The sequence below is a fragment of the Ochotona princeps genome, chromosome 11, assembly GCF_030435755.1.
Source record: "Ochotona princeps isolate mOchPri1 chromosome 11, mOchPri1.hap1, whole genome shotgun sequence".
Lineage (NCBI taxonomy): Eukaryota > Metazoa > Chordata > Mammalia > Lagomorpha > Ochotonidae > Ochotona > Ochotona princeps.
In genome coordinates this window covers 57677757-57703584 of record NC_080842.1, presented here as the reverse complement: position 1 = coordinate 57703584, position 25828 = coordinate 57677757, and the positions used below count along the sequence as shown (strand labels likewise).

At 40.6% G+C, this 25828-nt stretch overlaps 1 protein-coding gene across 1 annotated transcript in view; it reads left to right on the top strand.

Moving 5' to 3' along the window:
* Positions 1–5788: 5788 nt before the first annotated feature.
* TBC1D19 (TBC1 domain family member 19) overlaps positions 5789–25828 on the top strand; it is a 97950-nt gene continuing 77910 nt past the window's right edge. The window contains exons 1-3 of the mRNA XM_058670242.1: positions 5789–6023; positions 22416–22488; positions 23439–23484. Of these exons, the coding sequence (XP_058526225.1) occupies positions 5925–6023; positions 22416–22488; positions 23439–23484 (218 nt within the window). The 5' untranslated portion in view covers positions 5789–5924. The remainder of the gene's footprint in view (positions 6024–22415; positions 22489–23438; positions 23485–25828) is intronic.

The following is a 25828-nucleotide window of genomic DNA, read 5'->3' as shown; positions in this document are numbered from 1 at the left end:
AGTGAGGAGTAACTCATCTTTGTGTCCTTCCTAATAAAGTATATGTGAATCCACGCTGATCGTTTCCTGTTTGGTTCTAAGCTTTCCTTGTATTTCTCTGACTATCTATTCTATTTTTTTTTTTTTTTGGAGGAGGGGTGTGGAGCGACCCTGATGGTCATTGCAAGATGGGGTGGGGATCCAAAGTTGGAACTAAGTAAGGACCAGATGACACATCTAGTTTTATAACTTGCTCCCTCTTACTCATTTGGATCCTTTCGGACAGATTCTTAACTCAGATAATAGGTAGAGATAGATCCAACAGCAGTTGTCAGTCTGATCTCAAGTACTACTATTCTAGCTATCTCAATCTCATAGATATTCTTGTCCTGCACATGTTGCTGTACCTTTGCACACTGGAAGGAAAGACAAGATGGTAGACAGCAAGCAAGCTTTCCAAGAGGCAGTGGAGGAAAGATCCCAGAAAACAAGAAGGAGGGGCCAGCACCATCGTTCAGTAGGCTAAGCTTCTGTCTGTGGAATCAACATTCCGGCTACTCCACTTCTTATCCAGCTCCCTGCTAATGACCTAGAAAAGCAGAGGAGGATGGTTCAAGTCCTTGCGTACTTGTACCTGTGTGGGAGACCCGGGAGTAGTTCCTAGCTTCAGGCTTCTGACTGACTTCGCTTCAGTGGTGGCAGCTGTTTAGGACATGAATCAGCAGACAGAAGATTTCTCTCTTGCTCTCTCTCTCTGTCTTTCCTTCTTTCTCCAAATCTGCCTTTCGAATAAAAATAAACCTTTAAAAAAACCATTAGAAGAAGATTTCCTAGAATGGAAATATTTGAGTTATGGTGGCAAGAAGGGAGAAAATGAAAATGTGTCTGTGTGTGTGTGTGAGCGTGTATGTGTGTGTGAGCGTGTCTGCTGTGTGTGAGTGTGTATGTGTGTGTGTCTGTGAGTGCGTGTGCTGTGTGTTTGTGAATGTGTCTGTGTGTGTGTCTGTGAGCGTGTCTGCTGTGTGTGTGTATGTGTGTGTGTGTGAGCGTGTCTGCTGTGTGTGAGTGTGTATGTGTGTGTGTCTGAGTGCGTGTGCTGTGTGTTTGTGAATGTGTCTGTGTGTGTGTGTCTGTGAGCGTGTCTGCTGTGTGTGAGTGTGTATGTGTGTGTGTCTGTGAGTGCGTGTGCTGTGTGTTTGTGATGAAACAGATTTAGTTTGATCCAAACCTTTTTGATGCACAGTTTAAAAAAAAGATTTGTTTATTTTTATTGCAAAATTAGATACATAGAGAGAAGAGGAAAGACAGAGAGGAAGATCCTCTGTCCCCAAGTGACCACAATGGCTAGAGCTGAGCCGATCCAAAGCCAGGAGCCAGGAGTTCCTACGTGTCTCCCACTTGGGTGCAGGGTCCCAAGGCTTTGGGCTGTCCTCAACCACTTTCCCAGGCCACAAGTGGGGAGCTGGATGGAAGGCAGGGTATCCGGGGTTAGAACCAGCACCTGTATGAAATCCCCCAGTGCGTTCAAGGCAAGGATTTTAGCTGCTGGGCCACCACGCTGGGCCCTGATGCAGTTTTGAAAGAATGCACATATTCCTGAGCTTTCCATAGACTGCTCATATGCACATGCTTCAAAATTTTCTTATACCAAGACAAGCTTATTTAAATCCATTTGTATGAACTTTTTGGAGTACCCATGCCTCATGATCGGAGAATTGAAGAGATCTTGAGGCAAAGGGATTCTGCTCTCTTATCTTACTTCAAACCTAGAGGAAGAGCCTAGAAGATAGAATTTCGCTTGCTACCAATAAGCCTGAAATCTGTACACATTATACTAGAGAACAAACTGCTTCCAGTGTTCATTTCTCTTGGTACAACTAGAGAGAATCATCTAGAATCCCAATAGCCTCTAGGTATGGGGTGCCCTTAGTGGAAAGCAATTCATAAACAAGCTGCTCTTTCCTGGAGTCACCAATTCTTGTCCTTTTTTTTCTTCTTCTTTTTTTTTACAATAACATCTGCAAATGTTCTGTGCTTGTCATATAATCTTGTACTCACAAAACTTATTTTGCAGAGGGCCAACATTATTTGTTTTTAGCTTTTAAAATGTCACTATGATATTGAGAAAATGCCACATAGCTAAGTAATATAATTTAGATTCTGAGCCTGAGCTACACACAATCTGCTCTGTGTGAACGGTAAGTCACCTGGATATTCCCTAAGTCATTTAATTTATTTGTGGTTTGATTGTACCAAACATCCATCAGAGATGCTTATTCACAACTGTCCCTATCACAGCAGTATCAACCAAGTGGCCATTCTTCTCCTTTGTCTTTCTCCCAACAGGTTCTATACAGATTTCCTTTAGCGAGGGTGGTCATGTGGCACAGCTTCAGGCACTATGATACACAATATTTTCTTGAGATCTTCCTGCAAAGCTATTCCTTCCTCAGAAAAGAGAGAGGCAAAAATCATTGAGAATGCCTTTGTTTGGCCCCCTTCCTTCCTGCCTTTTATGGCAGCAACAAGTCATCATGTTTGCCATAAAGCAGCCATGTTGAGACTGTGGCAAACAGGCTGTAGGGGGAATCAATATGCTGAGGAAGGTAGAATAAAACAGAAGGAAAGGCATGAAGTCTTGCTGATGTTATTGAGACACTTTGTGATTATAAATATCCTGTGAGTCAGAACATCATTTGCTGGTGTAACTGTGCTCTGTTTTCCATTACTAGAATTAAATACCTGAGTCAGGCTAACTTTGCAAAGGAAAGAGATTCAGTTAGCTTAGAGATCAAGGTCATAGCTCTGATATCAGTTCAGTGTGGGGATGATCTCATGGCAGATGGTAGGTGTGAGAATGTGTGTGGGAGGAAGACAACATGTTCTCACACAGGAAGCCAGAGAGCAATTCAGGTGTTGGACCTGCTCTTAGAACCAAATACCCTTGGGAGCACTGATGTAGGATCCCCTAAGAGCCACCTCAATGCCTTTCAACGGCTGGGTCCCCAGTTACTTCAGGACTTCCCACTGAGCCATCTCCTAATGTCTTCACATTAGGGACCCACACCCCAAAACATGTGCCCCTGAGAAACAGACCCAACCCACATCAGTGAGGTTTCCCCCTGTAAGCTTTGTGTTGCACATGGAGACAACACAGTCCCTGGGATTACTCATGGAAAAAGAAACTGGAACTAGCTTGATCTGATATTCCACACAGTTTACAAAGGAGATACTATCCCAACTATGTGAAGCAGCAAAATCAGCAATTTTGTGGATCTGGAGGTTTTGCACCTTTTGGGTTTTGCTGCTTCGGTAGTACTGACAAACAACACCCTGAAGCATAGTTTCAGGACTTCAGCCATCATTGCATTAAGTCAAGCAGAAGATCATGGATAGTCTTTCCCCCACCCCCCCCCCCCGATCCTGAGGGATCCCTGGGGGTAGAGAAAGACTTTGAAAAGGGCTGAGGACCCGTGACAGCTGGTGGGATGCAGCTGTCTGGTAATTGGTCATCCACACCAGCAGCAGCTTTTTTTTTTTAAATCGAAGATAGTGAAGCCTGTGATGTTTGTGACACACACACAAACACAAATACTCATTTTATTTAGCCTGCATAAATTCCTGTCAACATATGTCTCAACTTGCTCTGCAGACACAATATGTCAAACATCAGCATCTCTGACAGCCTCAGAAAGCAGTTTGCTTTGTAAGAGGTAGAATTTCTGAGAGCATACTCACGTGAATAAGGCAGGACTGTGTTCTAGGCTCCCATGAAGTATGCCTCTGTTTCCTGTTGGGCCAGGAGAGTGCTTTTTGTGGTGGGTCCCATTCCTGTTATAGATGCTACTGGTCACCAGGTTTCTTCCTACTTCTAGGTGAAGTCCAGCATTCTATGTGAAATAGATCAAAGCAAAACAGGTCTGAGAAAGGCAATGTTGGACCCAGACCCCCGACGCATGCATGCTGGCCTAAAATTATGTCTGTTCTAAACCTGAGAAAATCTTGTGGAAACATCCTTCACATGCTTTCCTTTGAGCTGTCTACAAAGCTACAGCAACTCAGATGAGAGGAGACCCTGCTAGCTACATATCTATTAGAACAGCTTATGGTTTGCTCTGAAATGTCCGAGTTGGAGCACTTTCCCAATGTCCACCCACTCTGGGTACCAGAAGGAGTTCCAATGCAAAATTCTCTTCCTCTCCCGTGGGACTGTAATGAGAATCTTCACATTTATTCTGTTTGTTGTTGGATAATGACTTCAAAGTAACCAAATTTCCATATGCTCAGGTGGGAGACTACAGGAGTCTTTCTACCAGCCCAGCTGTATGCATAGGCTCTCATTGTCCCTTTGGGTCTCAGAATTCCTGGAGAGCAGGGAAAACTTCTCAATCGCCTTAGTCAACCTGAATTGGGTTCCTTTGCACTCCTAGCCTGGAGCAGGTGTTCTGAAAAGTCTTGCTTTAGAAATGGAGAAACAGAGCAGAAGGCATTCTAGAATTTAATTTTACTCTAACACACATGTTCTATGGAAGAAATAACTTTTTGAAAAAAAGATTTATCTTTATTTGAAAGGCAGAGTTACCTAGAGAGAAGGAGAAAAAAAAAAAGAGAGAGATTTTCTGATTGCTTCTTCACTCCCCATGCGGCCACGAGGCCAGAGGTGGACTGGCCTGAAGCCAGGGGCTTGGAGCTCCTCCCAAGTCTCCTGTGCATGTGCAGGGACCCAAGAAACCAGGTCGTGCTCTGCTGCTTTTCCAGGCGCATGAGCAGGGAGCCTTTTGGAAGTGGAGCAGCCAGGATGCAAGCTGCTGGGCACATGGAATATTGGTGCCACAGGCAGGGGACTACCATGCAGTACCACCACTCTGGGCATCTGGTTTGGAATAATTTCAGTCTGTTTCCTCAGAATCCTAGTTCTGTTTTGCTTCAAACATACATAAATTGGAAATTAATTGTTGATAGTACTCGTGAGGTTATTCTAACATATGTATTATTCCTTTTGGCTCTCTTGCAATCGACACCAACTTTTGGAGAGTTCATTTAATTAGTTAAATCAGCAACTTAATAGCTCTCCTTATAATCTTTTATTTATTTCTTTGCAGGCAAGGATTTTATTTTATTAAACATTGTAATTGCTCAAAATGTTGAGCACTGAATGAATTATGAATGAACGAATGAATGGAAGATGAGGGGTCTAGAGGGTCTATTTCTCAAAGACTAGGACAACGTCCTGCTCATCCTTACCTCATCAATGCATCGCAGAAAACCTATTAACATTGTTACCTGGTCGATCTGTAGCTGTCTCGTTATTTCTGGCATAAGAACCCAGAGAATAGAAACGAGGGAAGATATGACACCAAGAACACTGTGCAGTCTGGATAACTTGGCGATTATTACCTCAGATAGTCATCACAGCATCCTGTGAGCTGGGTATTATTTTACACAAGTGGGACCTAAGTGCTGAAGTGTAAGCATGTTGCCCAAGTTCACTCAGCCAATGTCAATCTGACAATTCCTGGGGTGTAATTGGCTGTAGTATCCATAGCCATGTTTCTGCAGAGACTGTTAAGTGCCAGAAGGCACAATTGTGTGTACCGTAAAATACAAACAATAGTGACTTTAGCTTTTCTTTGTACAACAGAGGCGCTGTAGCTTTGAGCAAAGAGCTCGTGTACTCACTCTTCAACCACCGACTAGGCAGGAACAATAGACAGCGAAGCTTCCTCCCTGCCCGGTTTCTTTGTCCTGGCGGAACGTAGGTGCTGAGGCCTCTGGGTGGCGGGGGGACCACAGAAGGCGGGACACACGCCCGGCAGTTGCCTGGTAACGCCCGCCAGAGGAGTGCCCGCATAGTAAGGTCCCGGACAAATGTCACTTGGTTCCTGGCGGGGCCTGGCAGCCCGTTCTCTTGGCGCCCCCGCGGCGGGCGGGCTAGGACAGGGGAAATGTTGCAGGAGGAGTCGGACCTGTCTCTCATGATAGCGCAGATCGTTCAGAAGCTCAAGGGCTCCAATTTGTACGCTCAGCTGGAACGGCAGGCCTGGGTGAGTGCGGCCGGGTGGGCAGCGGGATGGCCCGGCTCCTTGGCTCCTTGTGCCCCATGCTCACCGAGGCTGCACTGGTCTCTGCTCCGGCCAGCTCCACAGGGATGCACGGAACCGGCTCCTGGGCGGGCCTCGGACGCGAGCCTCTCCCGAGGCAGGGTGGGGCGCACCACGCCCTTCCCAGGCCCGAGGAGCGCCGGGCTTGCTCATTCATTTGTCTGCCTTTGTAGGCATCCGGCAGGTCTGCAGAACCCCAGCTCGGGAGCTTGGAGCACCCTTCCACCCCCCTCTTTCCTCCAGAGGGTGGATTTGGGCTCCAAGGGGCATCTTGCTTTTGCCTCAAAGCAAGCCTTTCTCTGCTGTCCCCTCCCTGTCCTTCTGCCTGCCCTTTAGTGAGTAGTTTCTGGTATTCACTGAGTACTTTCTAGCATTTGCTAAGTGCTTCTGACGAGCCAGGCAGTGCGAATGTGCAGATTGGGAATGCGCTGCCTTCTTGGTGGATGTAAATGAAATCTTAGAGAGTGTTTTTAACATTTTGTGCCTGCTTCCCATCTCTTGACAGGGTCATCTGTGGGTGTTTCAGTGATCCTGGCCCTTTTTATTGCCAAGTAATATTTCATTATTGGCGTGGCGTGCACCCATTCCCTGGTTGATGAACGTTGGAGTTATTTAGGGTTCAGGGTTAAAGCCGTACATACTGCTGCTAGAGATTTTTGGTTGGATACTTGTTTTCTTTTTTTTTCTGGGACCAGCATGTGGGAATGGAATTGCTGTGTTGTGTGTAAGTGCGTGTGTCATTCAATAAGAAACTGCCCAACTTTTCCAAACAGGCTGAATCAGTTTACATTCCTGCCAGCAATTTAGGGGAGTCCCAGCTGTGCTGTGATTTTTAAATTTATTAATGTTTTATGAACTAATGACATTCCTAGTAGGAGCATAACAATATCTCATTGTAGTTTCCTTGCACATTTTTGCTGACTAATTATTTTGTGCCTATGAATTCTTTGGTTAAGTAATCTATTACAACGTTGACCATTTAAAAATCATATTGTCTTATTGTTAAGAGGTAAGATTTTGTATAGGATAAAAGTCATTTGTCAGTTATGGTGTCTTTCTTATCTTTTAATGTTCCCGAGTCTGCCGAAGAGCAAGGAAGCTTTTTGCTGTTATTTATGAAATAAAAATATTGTATCGACTGGGAGGATGTAGAGGCACTCCCTGGCTCAGCTATATTTTGTGTGGATGGGAACTGAGAGAGAGAGTGAACCGTGTCACCAGCTGAGTTCAAACACCTGGAAAATGGGGAGCCATGCAGCAAAGTCCTGAGCTACTGGAGAGGTTTGCCTCCTACCATTGTGTCCCCAGTTAAACATTTTGCTGACATGTATTTCTGTCAGTTCCCTATGACCATGCTTTTCTTTTCCCTCTACCTAGAAACTATGTCTAACCCAATGGCGTAAAATAAGTCTATATTTATTTTAGAAGGTGTATGCTTTTTGATTTTCCTACTTAGGGCTGTGAACTGTCTTGAGTGAGCTTTTGTTGATGGTAATGCCTGTGGATGGTCCAGTGTTTTGGGGACTTAGTTGGTGAAGAATCTATGTACTACAAATTTTCTGGCATTCTTGTTGAAAGTCAGTTATACACACACACACACACACACACACACACAGAATAATATAGATATGCATGCACTCACACACAACTTCTTTCACTTTACTACATACCATTGTATCTTTTTATTTTTTGGTAACTTTTTAACAAGCCTTGAAATTTGATAGTTCTCCCACTTGGTTTCTCTTTTTCAAAATTGGTTCAGCTAGAGTAGGTCCTTTATTTTACCATGCAAGTTTTAGATTCAATTTCTAATTGACTATAAAACTTAATGGAATTTGGGCTGTGATTATGTTGAATCTATGGATCAGTTTTGAGAAAACTGACATTGTAACAATATTGAGATTTCTGCTCCATGAACATAGTTTACATCTTCACTTATTCTTAATTATTTTCTCTTGTCAGTGTTTTATAATTTCAGTGTACTTTCTAGAGCTATTTCTCGAATTATTTATTTATTTATGTTTTTTATGTTAGGGCAGGGGATACTACTGTCAGGAGAAATGAGATTAACATGAGGTGTATTCAGAGAATAACATGAATTATTTATAATTGAGAGTCACAAGCCCAGCTACTTTTACTGATCAGATTTTAGTCACGACCATAAACTTTTATTAATAAACATTGAACATGCAGTAAGTTCAACTGGAAAACTGGGTTTAGGTAAGGAAGAGTAAATCTCTAGTAAGTTGGAGATTATTTTCTTTCTTTTTTTTTTTATTACAGCCAGATATACACAGAGGAGGAGAGACAGAGAGGAAGATCTTCTGTCCGATGATTCACTCCCCAAGTGAGTCACAACGGGCCGATGCGCGCCGATCCAATGCTGGGAATCTGGAACCTCTTCTGGGTCTCCCACGCGGGTGCAGTGTCCCAATGCATTGGTCCGTCCTCAACTGCTTTCCCAGGCCACAAGCAGGGAGCTGGATGGGAAGTGTAGCTGCCAGGATTAGAACCGGCGCCCATATGGGATCCCGGGGCTTTCAAGGCGAGGTCTTTAGCTGCTAGGCCACGCCGCCGGGCCCGGAGATTATTTTCTTTAAGATACAATTAGTTTCAAATGTCTTCAGAGGGAGAGTATTGTCTCTGAAATAGACTACTGAAAATAAAGCTACTAATTAATTTTAAGGAGTATATTTCTGGATATAGGTAAGAGACAGATGGATAAAGAATGCAGGAGTGCTTGAGGTTTTTCCAGATGGTTAAAACTAAGCAGGCCTTCTTTGCACATCACCAAAATCAGACAGAACTGGTAGATGAGATTAATTACTCTGTCCAGATACTGCTCAGATGTGTCTCAGCAGGTGCTTCTCTTGAATTCTTTGCAGGGTTTTTAGGGATAGTGTGTTCCCATTATTAGAAATGATTTCCCTTTTATACAATGTCTAGTTATTTATTTTTAGTATATATAAATATAATTTATATTGATTTATTTGTCACACATTCAATGAAATACCAGGACCTTGGTAAATTTACTGGTCACAGTGTCTTTTTTCTACATCACTTAAGGGTTTCTAGGTCCATGTGCTTGCTCTGTATTTCTTCTCCTTGCCTTTTTGTGTGGACAATACTTGCAGTGCATTTAAAGAAATTAAACTGAGGAGACTCTCTTCTAATGCTAATTCTAGCTTTTTGAGAATTTTGTCATGAGAGGATAGTGAATTATGTTAAAGTCTTGCATACATAGAGATGTATGCTTTTATGTTCACAAGTATTTTATTTGAAGGAAAGAGATATATAGAGACAGAGATCTTCAACCTGCTGATTCACTCCTTAAGTATGTACAACAGTTAGGGCCGGGCCAAACTGAAACCAGAAGCCAGAAAGTTAATATGATCTTCCATGTATGTGACAGGGGCCCAAGTGCTTCAGCATGAAGTGAATTGCTACCTGCTGCCTCCCATGATGCCCATTGGCATAAAACTAGAATTGGAAGCAGAGCTAGGACTTGAACCCAGCTTCTCTGATATGGAATGCCATCTTTTCAAACAGTGACTTAACTGTTGTGCTTAATGTCCACTCCTTAATTTTTCCTTTCAATATAATGAGGTGGTGAATAACAATAGTTAACTTTGAATGCTACACCAGTTTTTCATCAGAGATCATTTTACTTGATTATGATATATCCTTTTTAATGCTAATATTTTATTGAAAAGTTTACAACTATTTTCATAAAAGATTAGTTTATAACTTTTAAACGATTTGTTTATTTCTATTTGAAAGGCAGACTTACAGAGAAAAAAGAAACATTTTCCATCTGCTAGTTTACTCCACAATGGCAGCAATGACAGGAGCTGGGCTAGGCTGAAACCTGGAGCCAGGAACTTCATTCAGCTTCCGCATGTGGGTGCTGGGGCCCAAGAACCTGGGCCATCCTCTGCTGCTTTCGCTGGCCACAAGCAGGGAGCTGGATCGAAAGTGGAGTAGCTGGGACATGAACCAGCATATGGGATGCTGATGCTTGCAGTTGGAGAATTAGCCTGTTGAGTCATGGCACCAGCTTCAATTTATAACTTTTAAAAGTATTTCTTTATATTTGAAAAGTAGAGTCTCTCTCTCTTTCTTTCTCTCTCTCGCTCTCTCAGAGAGAGAAAGAATATCATTCATCTGTTGCTTTACTCCCCAAATGACTATAATGGCCAGGGCTGGGAAGTTCCAAAAACATTCCAAAAACAGGAGTCTGGAATTCCATATGGATCTCCTATGCGGTTGTCCCATGTTGGCTTTCTAGGTACATTACCAGGGAATTGGATTGGAAGCACTTCGGCAAAGACTCAAACTGGCTCTCTGATATGGATTGCCAGTCATAAGAAGCAGCTGATTGTGCTGTGCTACAGCATTGCCCCTTTGTGTGACATTTTAATCTATATTTGATACTAGGCAAGGCTGATCTCAATAAGTTAGGAAATATTCCCTTCTGTCCTATTTTCTGGAAGAATTAGTATATAATTAATACCTCAATATATAGTGTGTAATTTCCAGCAAAGTCAGAAGAGCCTAGAGCCTAGAGATTTTCTTTAGGGTTTGGGATGTGGCAGGGGAACATTTTTAATTCAAAAATTCGAGTTTTGAAATACATGCAGAACGATTAGGGTTACCTGTTTCTTGTGTCAAATGTATAGTTTCTATGCTTCAAAAAATTTCTCAAAGAGTAGAATGATTATCAGAATCAATAATGATGGAGAAAAAAAGTTGGTTAATGGCTATAAAAATATAATTAGATATGGGAAATATCTTTACCTGTTCATTCAAGAGACAGACTTGGTATCAAGAAGCACAGTGAAAAGTGAGACTTTATTCCAGGTCTTGCAAGCTTGGGTGCCATATGAGCGGGCACACCCAGAGCAATTACAGCATGCGGGCCATCCCCTGGCTCCTCACCAGGTCAGTACTGTGGAGTGTACAGTTTCCCAGATGTGGCCTAAGTGTGGAGTTACCTTCCTCCTTCTTTCTACTTCCTCTTGTGATTTGGCTGCTCTATAGCATACTGTTTGCTCAGTGAGTTTTTGCTACATCTGCAAGTCAAGTAATAGCAGTTTTCTATTCTGGGTTAAAAATGGTCCACCAGAATCTTCTTAAAGATCCCTCCTCTTTTTTTTTTTTTAATTTTTATACTTCTTGTTCCCAGGTTCACTTCTACGTTTGTTCTCAAATAGCTACTCCCTTCTTCTGTTTTGTTTCAGCTATCTGGCTACAATTATGCAAGAGGTGAGATTAAAGCACCACACACTTCAATTTTCCAAAATAGCCTTTTAGCCAACCTGTAAACAGGCCATCGACTCTAGCATTCTAAAATCATACCTGGCTTGATTTTTTTTCTGCCCTGGCCATTTAACTAATAACATCAAGCTGACCAGCCTCCCCTTGAGGGCATCCCTGGTATATTAGATACCCATATTCAACATCCCTTTCTTTCTTATTTTCTTTCTTTCTTTCTTTCTTTCTTTCTTTTTTTAGATTTTTTTTTTGTTGCAAAGCCAGATATACAGAGAGGAGGAGAGACAGAGAGGAAGATCTTCTGTCCAATGATTCACTCCCCAAGTAACTGCAACAGCCGGAGCTGTGCCAATCCAAAGCTAGGACCCAAGAAGTTCCTCCAGGTCTCCCACATGGGTGCAGGGTCCCAAGACTTTGGGCTGTTCTCAACTGCTTACCCAGGCCACAAGCAAGGAGCTGGATGGGAAGTGGCGCTGCCGGGATTAGAACCAGCACCTAGGGCCCGGCGGAGTGACCTAGCGGCTAAAGTGCTCGCCTTGAAAGCCCCGGGATCCCATATGGGCGCCGGTTCTAATCCCGGCAACTCCACTTCCCATCCAGCTCCCTGCTTGTGGCCTGGGAGAGCAGTCGAGGACGGACCAATGCATTGGGACACTGCACCCGCGTGGGAGACCCGGAAGAGGTTCCAGGTTCCCGGCATTGGATCGGCGCACATCGGCCCGTTGTGGCTCACTTGGGGAGTGAATCATCGGACAGAAGATCTTCCTCTCTGTCTCTCCTCCTCTGTGTATATCTGGCTGTAATAAAATGAATAAATCTTAAAAAAAAAAAAAGAACCAGCACCTATATGGGATCCCAGCACGTTCAAGACAAGGACTTTAGCTGCTAAGCCACTGCGCCAGGCCCGCAACATCCCTTTATAGCTTCCTTTTCTAGCAGTCCATTCCAGCTAACTCATCCAAATTCCATGGCCCCTGTCAAGGGAAAGAGAAGCTTTAGAAGGAAGTGCTAGCATTTTTTTTTAAAGTCGCTATTAAGGATCCTTATGTGCCCACTATTTCTCTGCCATTCTACAGCTTTCTCAGTAGGCAGGGACACTTGGTATGGATCCTCCCAGTGTGGTTGGAGCTTGCCTTCCCTACTCGCAACCAAGTTGCCAGGTTATAAGTGATGGGTCGGGCCTGGCGCAGTAGCCTAGTGACTAAAGTCCTCACTTTGCATGTGCCGGGATGCTGTATGGGCAATGATTTGTTTTCTAGCTGATCCAGTTCCCATCCAGCTCCCTACTTGTGGCCTGAGACAGCAGTGGAGGATGGCCCAGGTCCCCGGAGTACTGCACTCATGTGGGAGACCTGGAGGAGACTCTTGGCTCCTAGATTTGGATTGGCTTAGCTCTGGCCATTGCAGCTGCTTGGGGAGTGAGTCAGCGGATGGAGGATCCTTCTCTCTGTCTCTCCTCCTTGTGATTCTGACTTTCCAATGAGAAATTAAATTTTAAAAAATCTTAAAAAAAAATAAAGTGATAGGCCATGAACTAAAAGATGGAATCTAGGCAAGAAGTTCTTTAATCTTGAGGATGATAAAATAGAGGATATAACCAATATGTAGCTCCTTAGAAATGAATCTTTGGTTTCCATGGTATGATCTATAGGTCTGCCTAAATAAGGGAGCCCATATAACAGTTTACAGGGGGACAACCCCACCTCACTGTTATAATCATAAGGAGTATTATTTGGAGGCGTTTATTTCAAGGTAGTTTAGCTTCCAAGATTAGTTAACAAACTGCTTTTTAAGCATTACTTTTTTTCCCCTGCAAGTTGTAGCTTATTTTTGGAGACTTATAAGCCTCCCCGTCCCGCCAAAATACGTAAATTCAAAATGATCTCAGACACTTTATCCCCCTTACTGCCTGAGATTACAAGATTATCTGCATATTGCAGTAACCAAGTCTTTGTGGAAGGTTAAAACTCTTCCAGAAAATTTTCTAGTATTTGACCAAATGTTTGTGAGGCTTCTGTGAAGCCTTGTGGTAACACAGTACAACAGTATTGTTTCCTTCATTTCCAGAATTTTCCCACTCAAAAACAAGATCTCTGCTTTCTTGGTCTAAGGTCTAAGCCCCCTCCCTAGCCCACCAATGTTTTAATTCCACTACCTTAAGCCATTTGTGTTCAAATGGGATCTTACTAAGGAGAGTGAAAGATAATGAGGCTGATAATTTGACATCTAGCTCTAAATTCATGTAGTAGTCTATGGGATTATCAGATTTTCGTTTCGTTTATTTGTTTTTCCTGGAGAATTGGAGTATTGTACTATGACAAGCAAGGTTCTAGTAACCTGTCTCTGATTAATCTCTCTATCACTTGTTATAATCCTTCTAGTTTTCAATAGGAATGGTATATTGTGTCTTCTACAAACTTGAGATTTTGAATTCTCCCCTGTCCACACTAGGGGATCAATCTTTTTATTTTCTAAGGGTTATTTGTTTTGGGGTCCAGCACGATAACTCAGTGGCTAAATCCTACCCCTGCAAGTGCTGGGATCCCATATGAGTGCCAGTGAATGTCCTGCACACTCCATTTCCCATCCCGGCTTCCTGCTTGTGGCCTCGGAAAGCAGTAGAGAATGGTCCACAACCTTGGGCACCTATACCTGTGTGCCCAAGCTCCTGGTTCTTGGTTTCAGATTGGCTCAGCTCCGGCCATTATGGCCATTAGAGGAGTGAACCAGCAAGTGGAAGAGCTTTCTTTGTTTCTCCTTCTCTCTGTAAATTTATGTTTCCAGTAAAAACCAATAAATAGATCTTTATAACAAATAAGAGTTATTAATTTTAGTTGAACATCAGAATTAGAGAGAGATAAAGGGAGAGAGGGAGAATGAGAGGGAAGGAGGAAGGGAGCGAGGGGGAGAGGAGAGAGAAAGGTGGGGGTAGCAGATTGAGATTGATCTTCCCATTGCTGGTTCATTCTCCAAATAGCCACAGTGGCCAGAACTGGCCTGGTCTAGACGGGAGCCAGAAGCTTCCTTCAGGTTTCCCATGTGAGTGCAGAGACCCAAGGTCTTATGCTATCCTCCACCTCGTTCCCAGCTATAAGCAGGGAGCTGGATTGGACATGGAGCATCTGAGACTCCATCCAGTGCCCATGTGAGATGCTGGTGCCACAAGTATAGTATTAGCTTTCTTTGCCGTCTTACTGGCCGTAAGGATCAATCTTTCCTTCCTCTTCTTCAAGTAGGATACCCATTAGCGCTTTTATTTACCCGTATCTGCTCTTAATCCTAAACATAATCTCACTATCAAGTCTTGGCTCTTGTTGTTTCCTTGCTGAGTTTCAGTCTTGTTGGTCTGTGTATTGATATTAATATGGGTATTAAAGTCCCCCACTATTATTGTATTGGAGTTTTTCTCCCTTTAACTCATTAGTATTTGTTACACATAGCTAGGGGCTCTGGCATTTGGTGTGTATACATTTATTATGGTGATCTCTTCTTGCTGCATGGATCTTTTGATCATTATCTGTGTCCTTCATCTTTTAATGTTTCTAACATGAAAGTCTATATTATGTGATAGAAGTATGGCTACACCAGCTTGTTTTTCCTTTCCATTAGCCTGGAATATCTTTTTCCATTCTTTCACTTTCGGTTTCTGCATATCTTTGTTGGTGAGATATGTCTTTCATAGGCAACAGATAGGTGGGTTTTGTTTTTCAATCCAGTACAGCTAATCCATGATGTTTGAATGATGAGTTTAAGCCATTTACATTCATTGCCATCTGGGTATGTCGTATATTTTATAACACAGCAACTTTAATTTTTATCGACTCTCACAGCGTAAAGATAACCTTGAAATTTTTACTATTTAAGCCTCACAGAAACTTATTTTTGGTATTGTCTTCCCTGTTAAGAAGAGAAAAACGAGATGCAGAGATGTTACGGAGTTAACTAACTAGTAATAAGGCTGAGTTGATTTCAGATCCTTTTGTGCTCTCACTTTCATTTATTTTCATGTAGTTTTTCAACTGCTGTGAGATAACCAAAGATTTTTGGAAACATTTTGTTTATTTAGGAATATTTAATTTAAAATTGTATTAAGAAGCAATACTCTCTAAAATGTGTTAGGTGTCAGTTGCTTATCAAATAATCTATTGCTTGGCTTCCAGATTAACTTGTTCCTGGGCAGATAAAAAATTTTTTCTTTCGTTATGTCTTTTGGATAGCTTACAAATGTGTAATTGATGATGAAAAATTACATGGTCCTCAGTCATTCCCAACTTAATCAGTGGTTCACATGAGCGTCCGTCCATCTCAACTATGTAAACATCATCAAAAATGAAATAAGGAAACACTTGGGTTTGTGCACTTTTGCTCATGATGTGGTGTGCAGTGTTCTTACTGTACACTTGCTCCTGCAGTGAGTGTGCTGTGCTTGGTGTTGGCCAGGTGACACACAGTGAAAGTGCCCAACGTGGGTACATTGTATGACAGGTGAGCTAGTAACTCAGCATGTAGTAATCACGTGATGATATGCACCATTTTAGCAAAGATAAACATCAGAAGTTCTTTTTTTTTCTTTTGCATTTGTGCTAAATAATTTCGGAACTTCAAAGTAGAATCTCTAACAACTTTTCCTTTGTTGTCCTCTGTTGATTTAATTTGGGAGTGTGCTGAATTTTCCAGGAAGGCTATTAAAAAAGTGAACACTTAACTGTGGAAATCTGTTTTTTATGCTAAGCCACTGAAAAAAAAATAAACTAGATAAAGGTTATATGAGAATGAATTTATAGCTTTTTAATATTGATCCTAATAAAAAGTCCTCTGTTTTTATTGTACAGTAATAGTACTTTCATTGTGTTTTATATGGTAGAATTTCTGATAGGACTCAGATTTCATTAGGAAGAAAGAGATTTGCTGTTAACTCATGTTTGAGAATCACTGTGACCGACTGTTGTGTTCTGGTTATTGCATTGTGCTTTATTCTCAAATTTCTGAAGATTATATTATGCTTTATTCTCAAATTTATTTAGTGCATTCACAGTATTGTAAAACTACGATCTGCCCCGTTTTTCAACCATTATGTCTTAAACTTTTCATTTTGATACGGGTTTAAGCTAGTAGGTATTACAAAGATATTAGATGTAATTCCTGCATTGCTTCAGGCACATTCATAAAAACCTTACCTTTTTTCCCGTTTGCCCTCAGATGTTCTTGTGAGACCCTAGTGAAGACATCATGTCCATGTCCACTAAATAGTGTTATGTATATGTATATGTGTTCCCTAACAGGATTGACAGTACAAATTACAAAAGATTGAATTACAATTACAATTGAATTACAATTACAAAAGACTGAAAGTTGAATATTAATGCAGTGCTGTTGTCTAGTTCACAGTCCCGACAGTGTTCATCAATGATCTCTCTTCCCAGTCCTGATTCCAGTCTTGTATCATGTTTCATTGTCCTCCCATTCATTCTGCTGTCATCTCAGAGTCTGTTTGCCTTTCTTTTTTTTTTTTTTTAAAGATTTATTTATTTTATTACAAAGTCAGATACACAGAGAGAAGGAGACACAGAAAAGAAGATCTTCCGTCTGATGTTTCACTCCCCAAGTGAGCGCAACCTCTGGTGCTGTGCCGATCCAAAGCCAAGAACATCTTCCAGGTCTCCCATGTGGGTGCAGGGTCCCAAAGCTTTGGGCCATCCTCGACTGCTTTCCCAGGCCACAAGCAGGGAGCTGGATGGGAAGTGCAGCTGCCGGGATTAGAACCGGCACCCATATGGGATCCCGGCACGTTCAAGGCAAGGACTTTAGCTGCTAGGCCACGCCACCGGGCCCCTGTTTGCCTTTCTTAGTGTTCTTGACCTTGACATGTCTTGAAGAGTGTAGACTGCGTGTCATGTGCATTGTCTGTAAATTTGCATTTGGCTCATGATTTGCCATATTAGATACAAGTCTGTATTGTATTTTATACCATCCTTGCTATATGGGAAAAATGATTCCCGATTCCCAAATATAAAGTGAAAAACATTGCTTATCACTCTACACCTGCTAAATCAACAATGGAGTGGCATTTATGTCTCATATTGTAGAAATGCCTTGGACTAAAGTAGTAGGAATGTTAATTTCCCTGAAACCATCGAAAAGTTGTTAATTTATTTTATTATTTTGTTTTATAAGATGAATTTCATGTTTTTGGTTTCCCTGTATACAGGATCATGTCATATATGAACATGGGTAATTTGACTTCCTCCTTTTCAGTCTGTATCCATTTGATTTCTTTTTCTTGCCTACTGGTTCTTGCTAAGATTTCCAGGACTATTGAATAGCAATAGTGAAGGAAGACATCCTTGTCTGGTCTGGGTGTTAGTAGAAATGCTTCTCTTCCTTTAAATCTGACTCTGGCTATTGGTTTGTCATATATTGCCTTAATTGTGTTGAGGAATATTCCTTCTATGCCCAATTTGATTCAAGTTTTTATAATGGAATGATGCTTTATTCTACGAAATGCTTTCTATGCATTTATTGAGATAATCACATGGTTTTTATTTTTTACTTTGTTAATTAGCTGTTTTGCATTTATTGATTTGTGAATCAAACTATCCCTGCATGCCAGAGTTAAATTCTGCTTGGTCCAAGTGAATTGATCTTTCTGATATGTTTTGTACTCGAGCAGCTAGTATTTTGTTGAGGATTTTTACATCTAAGTTCATCAGGGATATTGGTCTACAGTTTTCTTTCTTTGTCTTATCTTTTTCTAGTTTTGAAATTAAGGCAATGCTAGCCTCATAGAAGGAGTTTGGCAGAATTCCCCTCCTTTCAGTTGATTTTGATAATTTCAGAAGAATTAGAATTAGTTACTCTTGAAAAGTTTGGTGGCAAATCTGGTCTTGGGGTTTTCTTTGTTGGGAGTGTCTTTATTACTAATTCAATCCTCATTTGGTTATTTTCTGTTCTATTTCTCACTTCTTCATGACTCAATTTTACTATATCCCAGGTGTCCAGGAATCTATTTTTTCTAGATTTTCTCGTTTGTTTGTATACAGCTGTTTGTAGTAATTCTGATGCTTCTTTTTATTTCTGTGGTGACCTTATAACATCTTTTTCATTACTGATATGGATACTCTTCCTGTGTTTTTTTGGTTAGTTGGCATAATGCTGTATGTTTTATTTTTTTCAAAAAATTGCTCTTTATTTCACTGATGTTTTTATCTTTTTTGTCTCAGTTTTTTTTTCCAATTTCACTTATGTCTTTCCTCGTAATTTTGGATTTGAATTGTTGTTTTTCCAGAGACTTGAGATGAGGTGTATTGTTAGAATCTTTATTTGATGCCGTTCCCATTTCTTGAGATATGCACTAACTGCTATGGCTTTCTTTGGTAACACTGCTTTTGTTGTACTCATGTTTTGAAATATGTACTATCATCTTTGTTCACTTTCAGGAATATTTGATTTCCCTTTTGATTTTTTATAAGACCCACTGTTCCTTTGGGAGCATATTATTCAATCTCTATTTGCATATTTTTTAGTTTCTTAAGTTCTTGATTTCCAGTTTCATTTTCCTGTAGCCAAGAAAGTTACATGTTATGATTTTAAATTTTTAGGTGTGTTGAGACTTGCTTTATTGCCTAGCGTATGATTTTACTAAAGTTACATACATTATTGAATGGAATGTTTTTGTGAAGTGAAATATTGTGTAGATATCAATTACATACATTTGATCCATGATATAGAATAGCTGGTTTTTTTTATTCATTTTGTGTCTAGTGGATCTGTCAGTTGATGAAATGGGGTGTTGAAGTCCTCCGTTGTTATTGTGTTGAAGTCTGTGTCTCCCTACAGATCCATTAACAGTTGTTTTAAATAGAGAGGTACCATGGCATTGGGTGCATAGGTATTTACTACACTCACATCTTGTTAAAATGATCTTCTGATCAATACATCATTCTGCCTCTTGTTTAATTAATTAGTTATTAATTAGTTAGTTATTAGTTAGTTTTGTGTTAAAGTCTATTTTGTCTGATACTAGGATGCCTACACCTTCTCTTTTATGTTTTTTTGTTAGCCTAAGGTAACTTTTCTCATCCCTTCATCCTTTCTGAGAGTATCTTTGTCAATGAAGTATATTTCTTACAAACAACAGAGACATGTTCTGTATTTTAACCCATTCTGACAGTATTATCTTTAAACTGGAGAATTTATGTTGTTTTCATTTGGGGCTGTTATTTATAAGTAACAACTGGGCCCTGCCATCTTTTTCATATATATTCATGTTGTTTGAGTTTCCTTTGTGTGTGTACTAGGAGGTTCTTGGCCTTCATGTTCTTTCATAATGATCATTATCATTCTCAGTTAACTGTGTAGCCCATGCTTGAACATCATTTATAAGACTAGTCAAGTTGTTTCAAGTTCTGTTCATTTTGAAAGGTCTTTATTTCAGTTTTGTTTCAAATAAGAGTTTCACAGGGTTTTGTTTTGTTTTGGTGGTGGTGGTGGGTGGGGAGCTTGAGCTGTCTGTCTTAGCCTGTAAGGTTTCTGATGAGCAATTAGTCTAATTGGACACCTCCTAAAGGTAATCTGGCATTTCTCTTGTGCACATTGTAGATTCTTTATGTATTATCATTGGAAAGTTTGAGTTCAATGTGTGAAAATCTTGTCATTTCTACAATGAATTCTATGTTCTTCCTGTACTTAGATACCCCTTTCTTTCTCCAAATTTGGGAAGTTTTTAGTTATTATGTCACTGAATAGGTCTTCTAATCCATTCTCTTTTTGCAGACTCTCAGGAATTCCTAAGATATGCATATTGGATCATTTAATGTAGTCTATAAATCTTGAACACTGTTTTCAGTTTTGCTAATTTGTTTTTCCTGTTTCTTGTCAACAGCTGGGAAGGTATGATCTCTTCCATTATGTGATCACTTTCTTACCTGTTTGTTGTCAAGGCAATCACTGCTCAGAGAACCCACAATGGCAGCACACCCCACTCACACAGTCACAAGAGCAAACCGAATGATCTTCCCAGTCCTCCGTATGATCACAGAACCCTCTGCAATGGCCTACCCCAAGCCTGCAGGAAGTTCCAAGTCTCTTAAGCCAGACACAGACACAGTGATTGCTTGGAGATCTAGCTACACTTCATGACTTGTTGTGTGGTTACAGAATTCCCACTATCATAGCATGCAGGCCTCCTTTAGTCCCAGAGGCCAGGAGATCCACTCTTAACCTAGTAAGACAGAAGTGGCGATAGGGAGGACCATATAATCCCAGATTCAGTTGCTTGTTGATGTTTTCCTTTAGCAGTTCTAGTACAGATGCCAGTGACATAAAGGGGGAGGAGAGCTCCTCAGAAGCTTAAGTAGATGCCCCTTCCCCTACCAGTCCTGCAGGCTACTCCAATTCAGTGCTGTGCATTGAATTACCCTGCAGATAGAAATCCCTAGTTACAGTTACAAGAACTGTGATGGCCTTCCCTTGCCTTAAGATAGAGCTTCCTTCTTTTTATTTCCTTGGGCCCCGTCTGGGTGGGATGGAGAGTGTGTGCTGAGTTCATGCGGTTATGCTGCCACCTAGTCCCCCATTACTGTTTGGGACTGGACTTGAAGTCCATGTGTACTGCAAGATCATCACTCAGGCAATATCACCAAAACCAGGGACTGTTACAGTCACTTCCTGATACTGATTCTCACACTGGTAGGAGCGGATCGGATGAGAACAGCCCAACTTTTCACTGCTGAGTATGGTGCTTCTCAGAGGGAAGGATGGGATTAAATCAAGGCAGCTTGCTTCTTCCAAACCTAGTTGTCCTTTTCCAAACCAATAAACTCCCACAGTGAGGTAGAAGTCAATGGGTGGCTGTGCGAGTCTTTCCTGGCTGGAACTGCAAGTGGTGGGACAAGAGATCTGTGCCACCTTGACTGTGGAACGATAGTATGATTGCATCTCGCTGCCTGCAGCACTGTGTCCGTCCTCTCTGCTTTTGATACACACACTTTCCACTTTTTCTGCATTTATTCAATGAAAATTTCTGTCAGTCAGATCCCTGGAAAAGTGGCCCTTCTTTTATTCTTTTCATTCCATGGTAGCTGAAGTTAGTGTTGCTACTCAGCCATCTTGGATCCCAGGCTGGTGCTTTGAATAGTGAATAGTTTTTGCAGGTCTGCAGATCTGGAAACCAGCTTCTTCCATTCAAGATGATTGTTACCAAGCGTTTTTATTTATTCTGGAAGAAAAGTTGTTTAAAAGAATAGAACATTGTTTGCCTAATAAATTTTTGTTGAGGAATAGTTAATGCCAGGGTAATACTTGAGATGCAAAAATGTCCTTGTGCTTGAGTTTACATTTTACTCAGAAAGATAAGTAGGTGAGCTAAAAATCACATTGCAATCTACTAAGTGTTATAAGGCAGGAATATGCTGCTCTCTCTTTGCCAGGAACATTGGGAAAGGAGGTGATATTTGAGGGCTTTTGGGAAGCTAACGTTTGCTAGTGTGATGAGGGAGTACTTCCATTTCTGGAAACAACATGAACACAAGCGTGGAGCCTAAAATCAGTGAATTTAATTCATTGTGACTAGACAATTGGGTTGTGTGAGGAGGAGGTGTGAGAAAACAGAGGGTGGTGTTAGCTGGGTGGAGCAGCAGGAGTACATGAATCTGTAGAGATGAGTTGGGTCCACATTGTGAAAGTCCACATATGCCCCGTTGAGAAATTTAGACTGTGATGTATTAAGTATATATGCTATTTATGCTAAATATGCTATTATAGTAGCAGAGTTATAAAAACTGAACATTTTTATACTTACAACCTCACATAAAATGTAAAGCAGTCATAAACTACAAGCTTTTGTATTTTGAGCACATCTCAGTGTCTTATCACAAATCCTGTATTTGAAGAATAGGTGAGAAATTCTCTTTTATGGTTCTATTTTGGGTAATTCAAATAAGGCTGTCTATCCTCACAGGAGTGCATTCGAATACTCCTTTGAAAAAATTTCATTAGCATTATATATCAACCAAATGATTTGCTTTTGACCTCTGTTTTTTCTTTTCTTTTTTTTTTAATTAGGCCTGTCTTCAGAGACCTGAGATTAAACTTGAATCACTAAAAGAAGATATTAAGGAATTCTTTAAAATATCAGGTTTGTATTTTTTTCTCTAATTCTTAATGGCAAAAATAAGGATATCTTTTATTCTTAGTCTTTTAAGGCAAAACAATGTCTTATTCCAGCCCTTCAGTTACTCTTTCAGGATTGTGAGAACTGTAGTTGAGTAAGTTTCTATTTGGGGAGCACTGGAACTAGCAGATATCTCAGTAAAATGACGCAAGCATTCAGGAACACTACAGGAATGAGGCATCTGCATCAATCTTCAATACTATTGTCTTCACGTTCAGAATAGAGCTTCAAGTATTCACTATCTCCTTATTTGTGTAATTTGTCCTTTGATTTCCTCTTTTAGCTCTTTTTCTTCCTCTTTTTTTCTACCTCCTTTCTATTTTTTTCAAAAATAAACCAGAAAGAAAGTCCTATTTTTTTTTTTTAAGAGCGAGGGGAACAGTTCCCCATTCCCACCTCTGCAAATGGGAACCAATACATTAAATGGTAGGCCAGGTAAAATCAGTGACTCAACACCTGAGCCGACTGGTCAGCCAGGTGGTTACTCATGATAGTTGCTTCCGTTGTCCAATACTCTTCTCACTGGTCATTGTAACTAATTACTTTTGTCTGTCCTTGTCAGATGACTGTTTCTTGCCCTTCCCTTGGTACATTTTCTCATAGGATTAATGGTGCAACACCCAAAGACTGCCATTCATTGAGCAACTTAATAGTGAAGGAGGGAAATGTTCCTCCAACTTGAGAAAATGGCACCATAATTTTACTTTATAAGTAGTATCCATCAATGTCTTTGCTGCTCAGGTTAGCCAAGGGATACAGTAAGTAGGTAGGAAATAGTTCTATAATAATACTTTACAGCACAATTGGCAAATGACAAATTTCTTTCACCAAGGAAGATGATGCTAAAGTGTTTGTCATATACATTTTAATGTATGTTTATTAAAAAAAACCTAATGATCATTTCTTCTTAATAGGTTGGGAGAAGAAACTTCAGAATGCAGTTTATAGTGAACTGAGTGTGTGAGTTATTCCCACATATTTTAAGATACTGTTTTGTTTAGTTGTATTTACTTTGTAAAGATTGTGATCAATATTGCTCTGTAAATGTGGTATGGGATCTGAAAGTCTAAGAGGCTTGCATGTGATGTTCCTACATTCCAAAGAAGCCACTTGGAAGTGATTGGGAGCAACTTGGTTTCTCTTACTAATGGCTCATGGCAGCCAACTGGTTGGTCAGGGAGGAAGCAATCCACCCACTGGCAGAGTGCATAGCATTAAGTAGCAGACATGGTTCATGACCACAACCACTTGGCTTATTCTCCAGCATTCTGCAACACCATCAACTCAGAGATGCTAGCCTGGCTGTATTCAGCTTGCATCTGCCCTTCCCATCAGATTCTACAAAGATGTTTACAACCTGCAAGAGGCTACAATGGGCTGGGGAGTGGCAGGGACCTGGGGGAGGCTCATTGCAGAGGCCAGCGCCAGGCAAGAAATGTTCTTTCCTGCAGGAGAAGGATAGTCTTACAAATCTATAAATTACCATAGCCCTGGCTATGAATTAAAATTAGCTGGATTTTTATTATCAGAAATTTTATATTAAGTATTCAGTCATCTAATATAATTAGGGAAAAAGATATTTGTATAAGTAACTATTTCTATATTTATAAATGGACCTTTTTAAACCTTTTTTGCAAAGTAAAGCCAATTATTAGCAAACATTTTAAATGATTTATTATTAAAACATTTATTAATAATTTATTTTTAATAGATATATTTTAAAGATGTATTTTTATTACAAAGTCAGATATACAGAGAGGAGGAAAGACAGAGAGGAAGATCTTCCGCCCGATGATTCACTCCCCAAGTGAGCCACAATGGGCCAGTGTGCGCCAATCCGAAGCCGGGAACCAGGAACCTCTTCCAGGTCTCCAATGCAGGTGCAGTGCCTCAATGCTTTGGGCCATCCTCGACTGCTTTCCCAGGCCACAAGCAGGGAGCTGGATGAGAAGTGGAGCTGCCGGGATTAGAACCGGCGCCCATATGGGATCCTGGGGCATTCAAGGCAAGGACCCCAGCCGCTAGGCCATGCCGCCGGGCCCAATAATTTATTAATAAAATACTTATTTATGTAGATTTATTGTAAGTCTGTTAAAGTGTATAGAACTATTGTTGGAATTTGCCTACTAAATGTTTAGTTTTTGTAGTTTGTGCAGTATTGTTACTCATCATGTATGTAAGTAGTACCCACCTATGCCAGAACTCTTCTAGGTACTAGAGAGATACAAACACAAATTTTGCCTTTATTAAGTTCCTAGTCTAATAGAGTTCTATGTGTGCTTGTGTGTGTGTTTTCTTATTTTTATCTTCATGTCTCTAGCATTCTCTTCAATTCTAACTCTACCCCCCACACACAGACACTTAATTTTAATTCTTAAGTAGTTAGATATAAGTGCTATCTATTAATTGAGGTCGACTGCAACTTTACTGTTGGTATAGTAGGCACTGTAGGAAAAGAATAACGTTTAATAAACTGTGAGAATAACGTTTAAATTTACATTATGTAGTAGTGATGTGTGTTGTGTGTAATTCCCAATGTTGGATCCGCAAACTGAAGTCATATAAACTGATTGCTATTTTTGTGATCTAGTGCCTTTCAAAATATGTCTCTGTGACTATCTGATGGCATGCACTCTTTCATTTTCCTATAGATTAGAATATTAAATGCAGTTTTGGGGAAAGTAATTTTTTTGGGGATTTTTGAAGTTCACCAATACCATTTTTCTTTTTCACTTAGGTGCTCAACAAAGTGAGAAATGAGATAAAGCAATAAAACAAATTAAAGGTCAAAATGACATTTTACTACTAATAAAAATTAAGTAGGACATAGATCAGGGGCACATTTTGTAGTTCAGTAGATCCAGCTTCAGCTAAAGACAGCCACACCCTTATTGGAGTGTTGTGCTGGTTTCCATCCCTTCAACCCAGCTTCTTGCTAGTGTGCCTGTGAGCTAGTGTGCCTGTGAGCATCGTATGATTGCTCAAGTACTGCCTGTGTGTGAGATCTCGTAGCTTACCGCTTCAGCCCAGCCCAACTCTGGCTGTTGCTACTGTTTGAAAAATGAAAGGTCTCTTCCTCTCTGATTCTCTCTTTCTCTCTCTCACTGACTCTATTGTTCAAATAAATAAATAACTGCTATTTTTTTTTAAAGAGCAGAATGGGTCCTTCAATTGAACTCCGAATTAATCTTGGGTCAGTGTGAGTGTGGATCCAATAACATTGAATCCGGGTGATCATGTACAGTTTATTCTTTCCAAATTTAAAAACTGGACAAGCATTAAGCCTTTTCTCTTGTAAGATGAG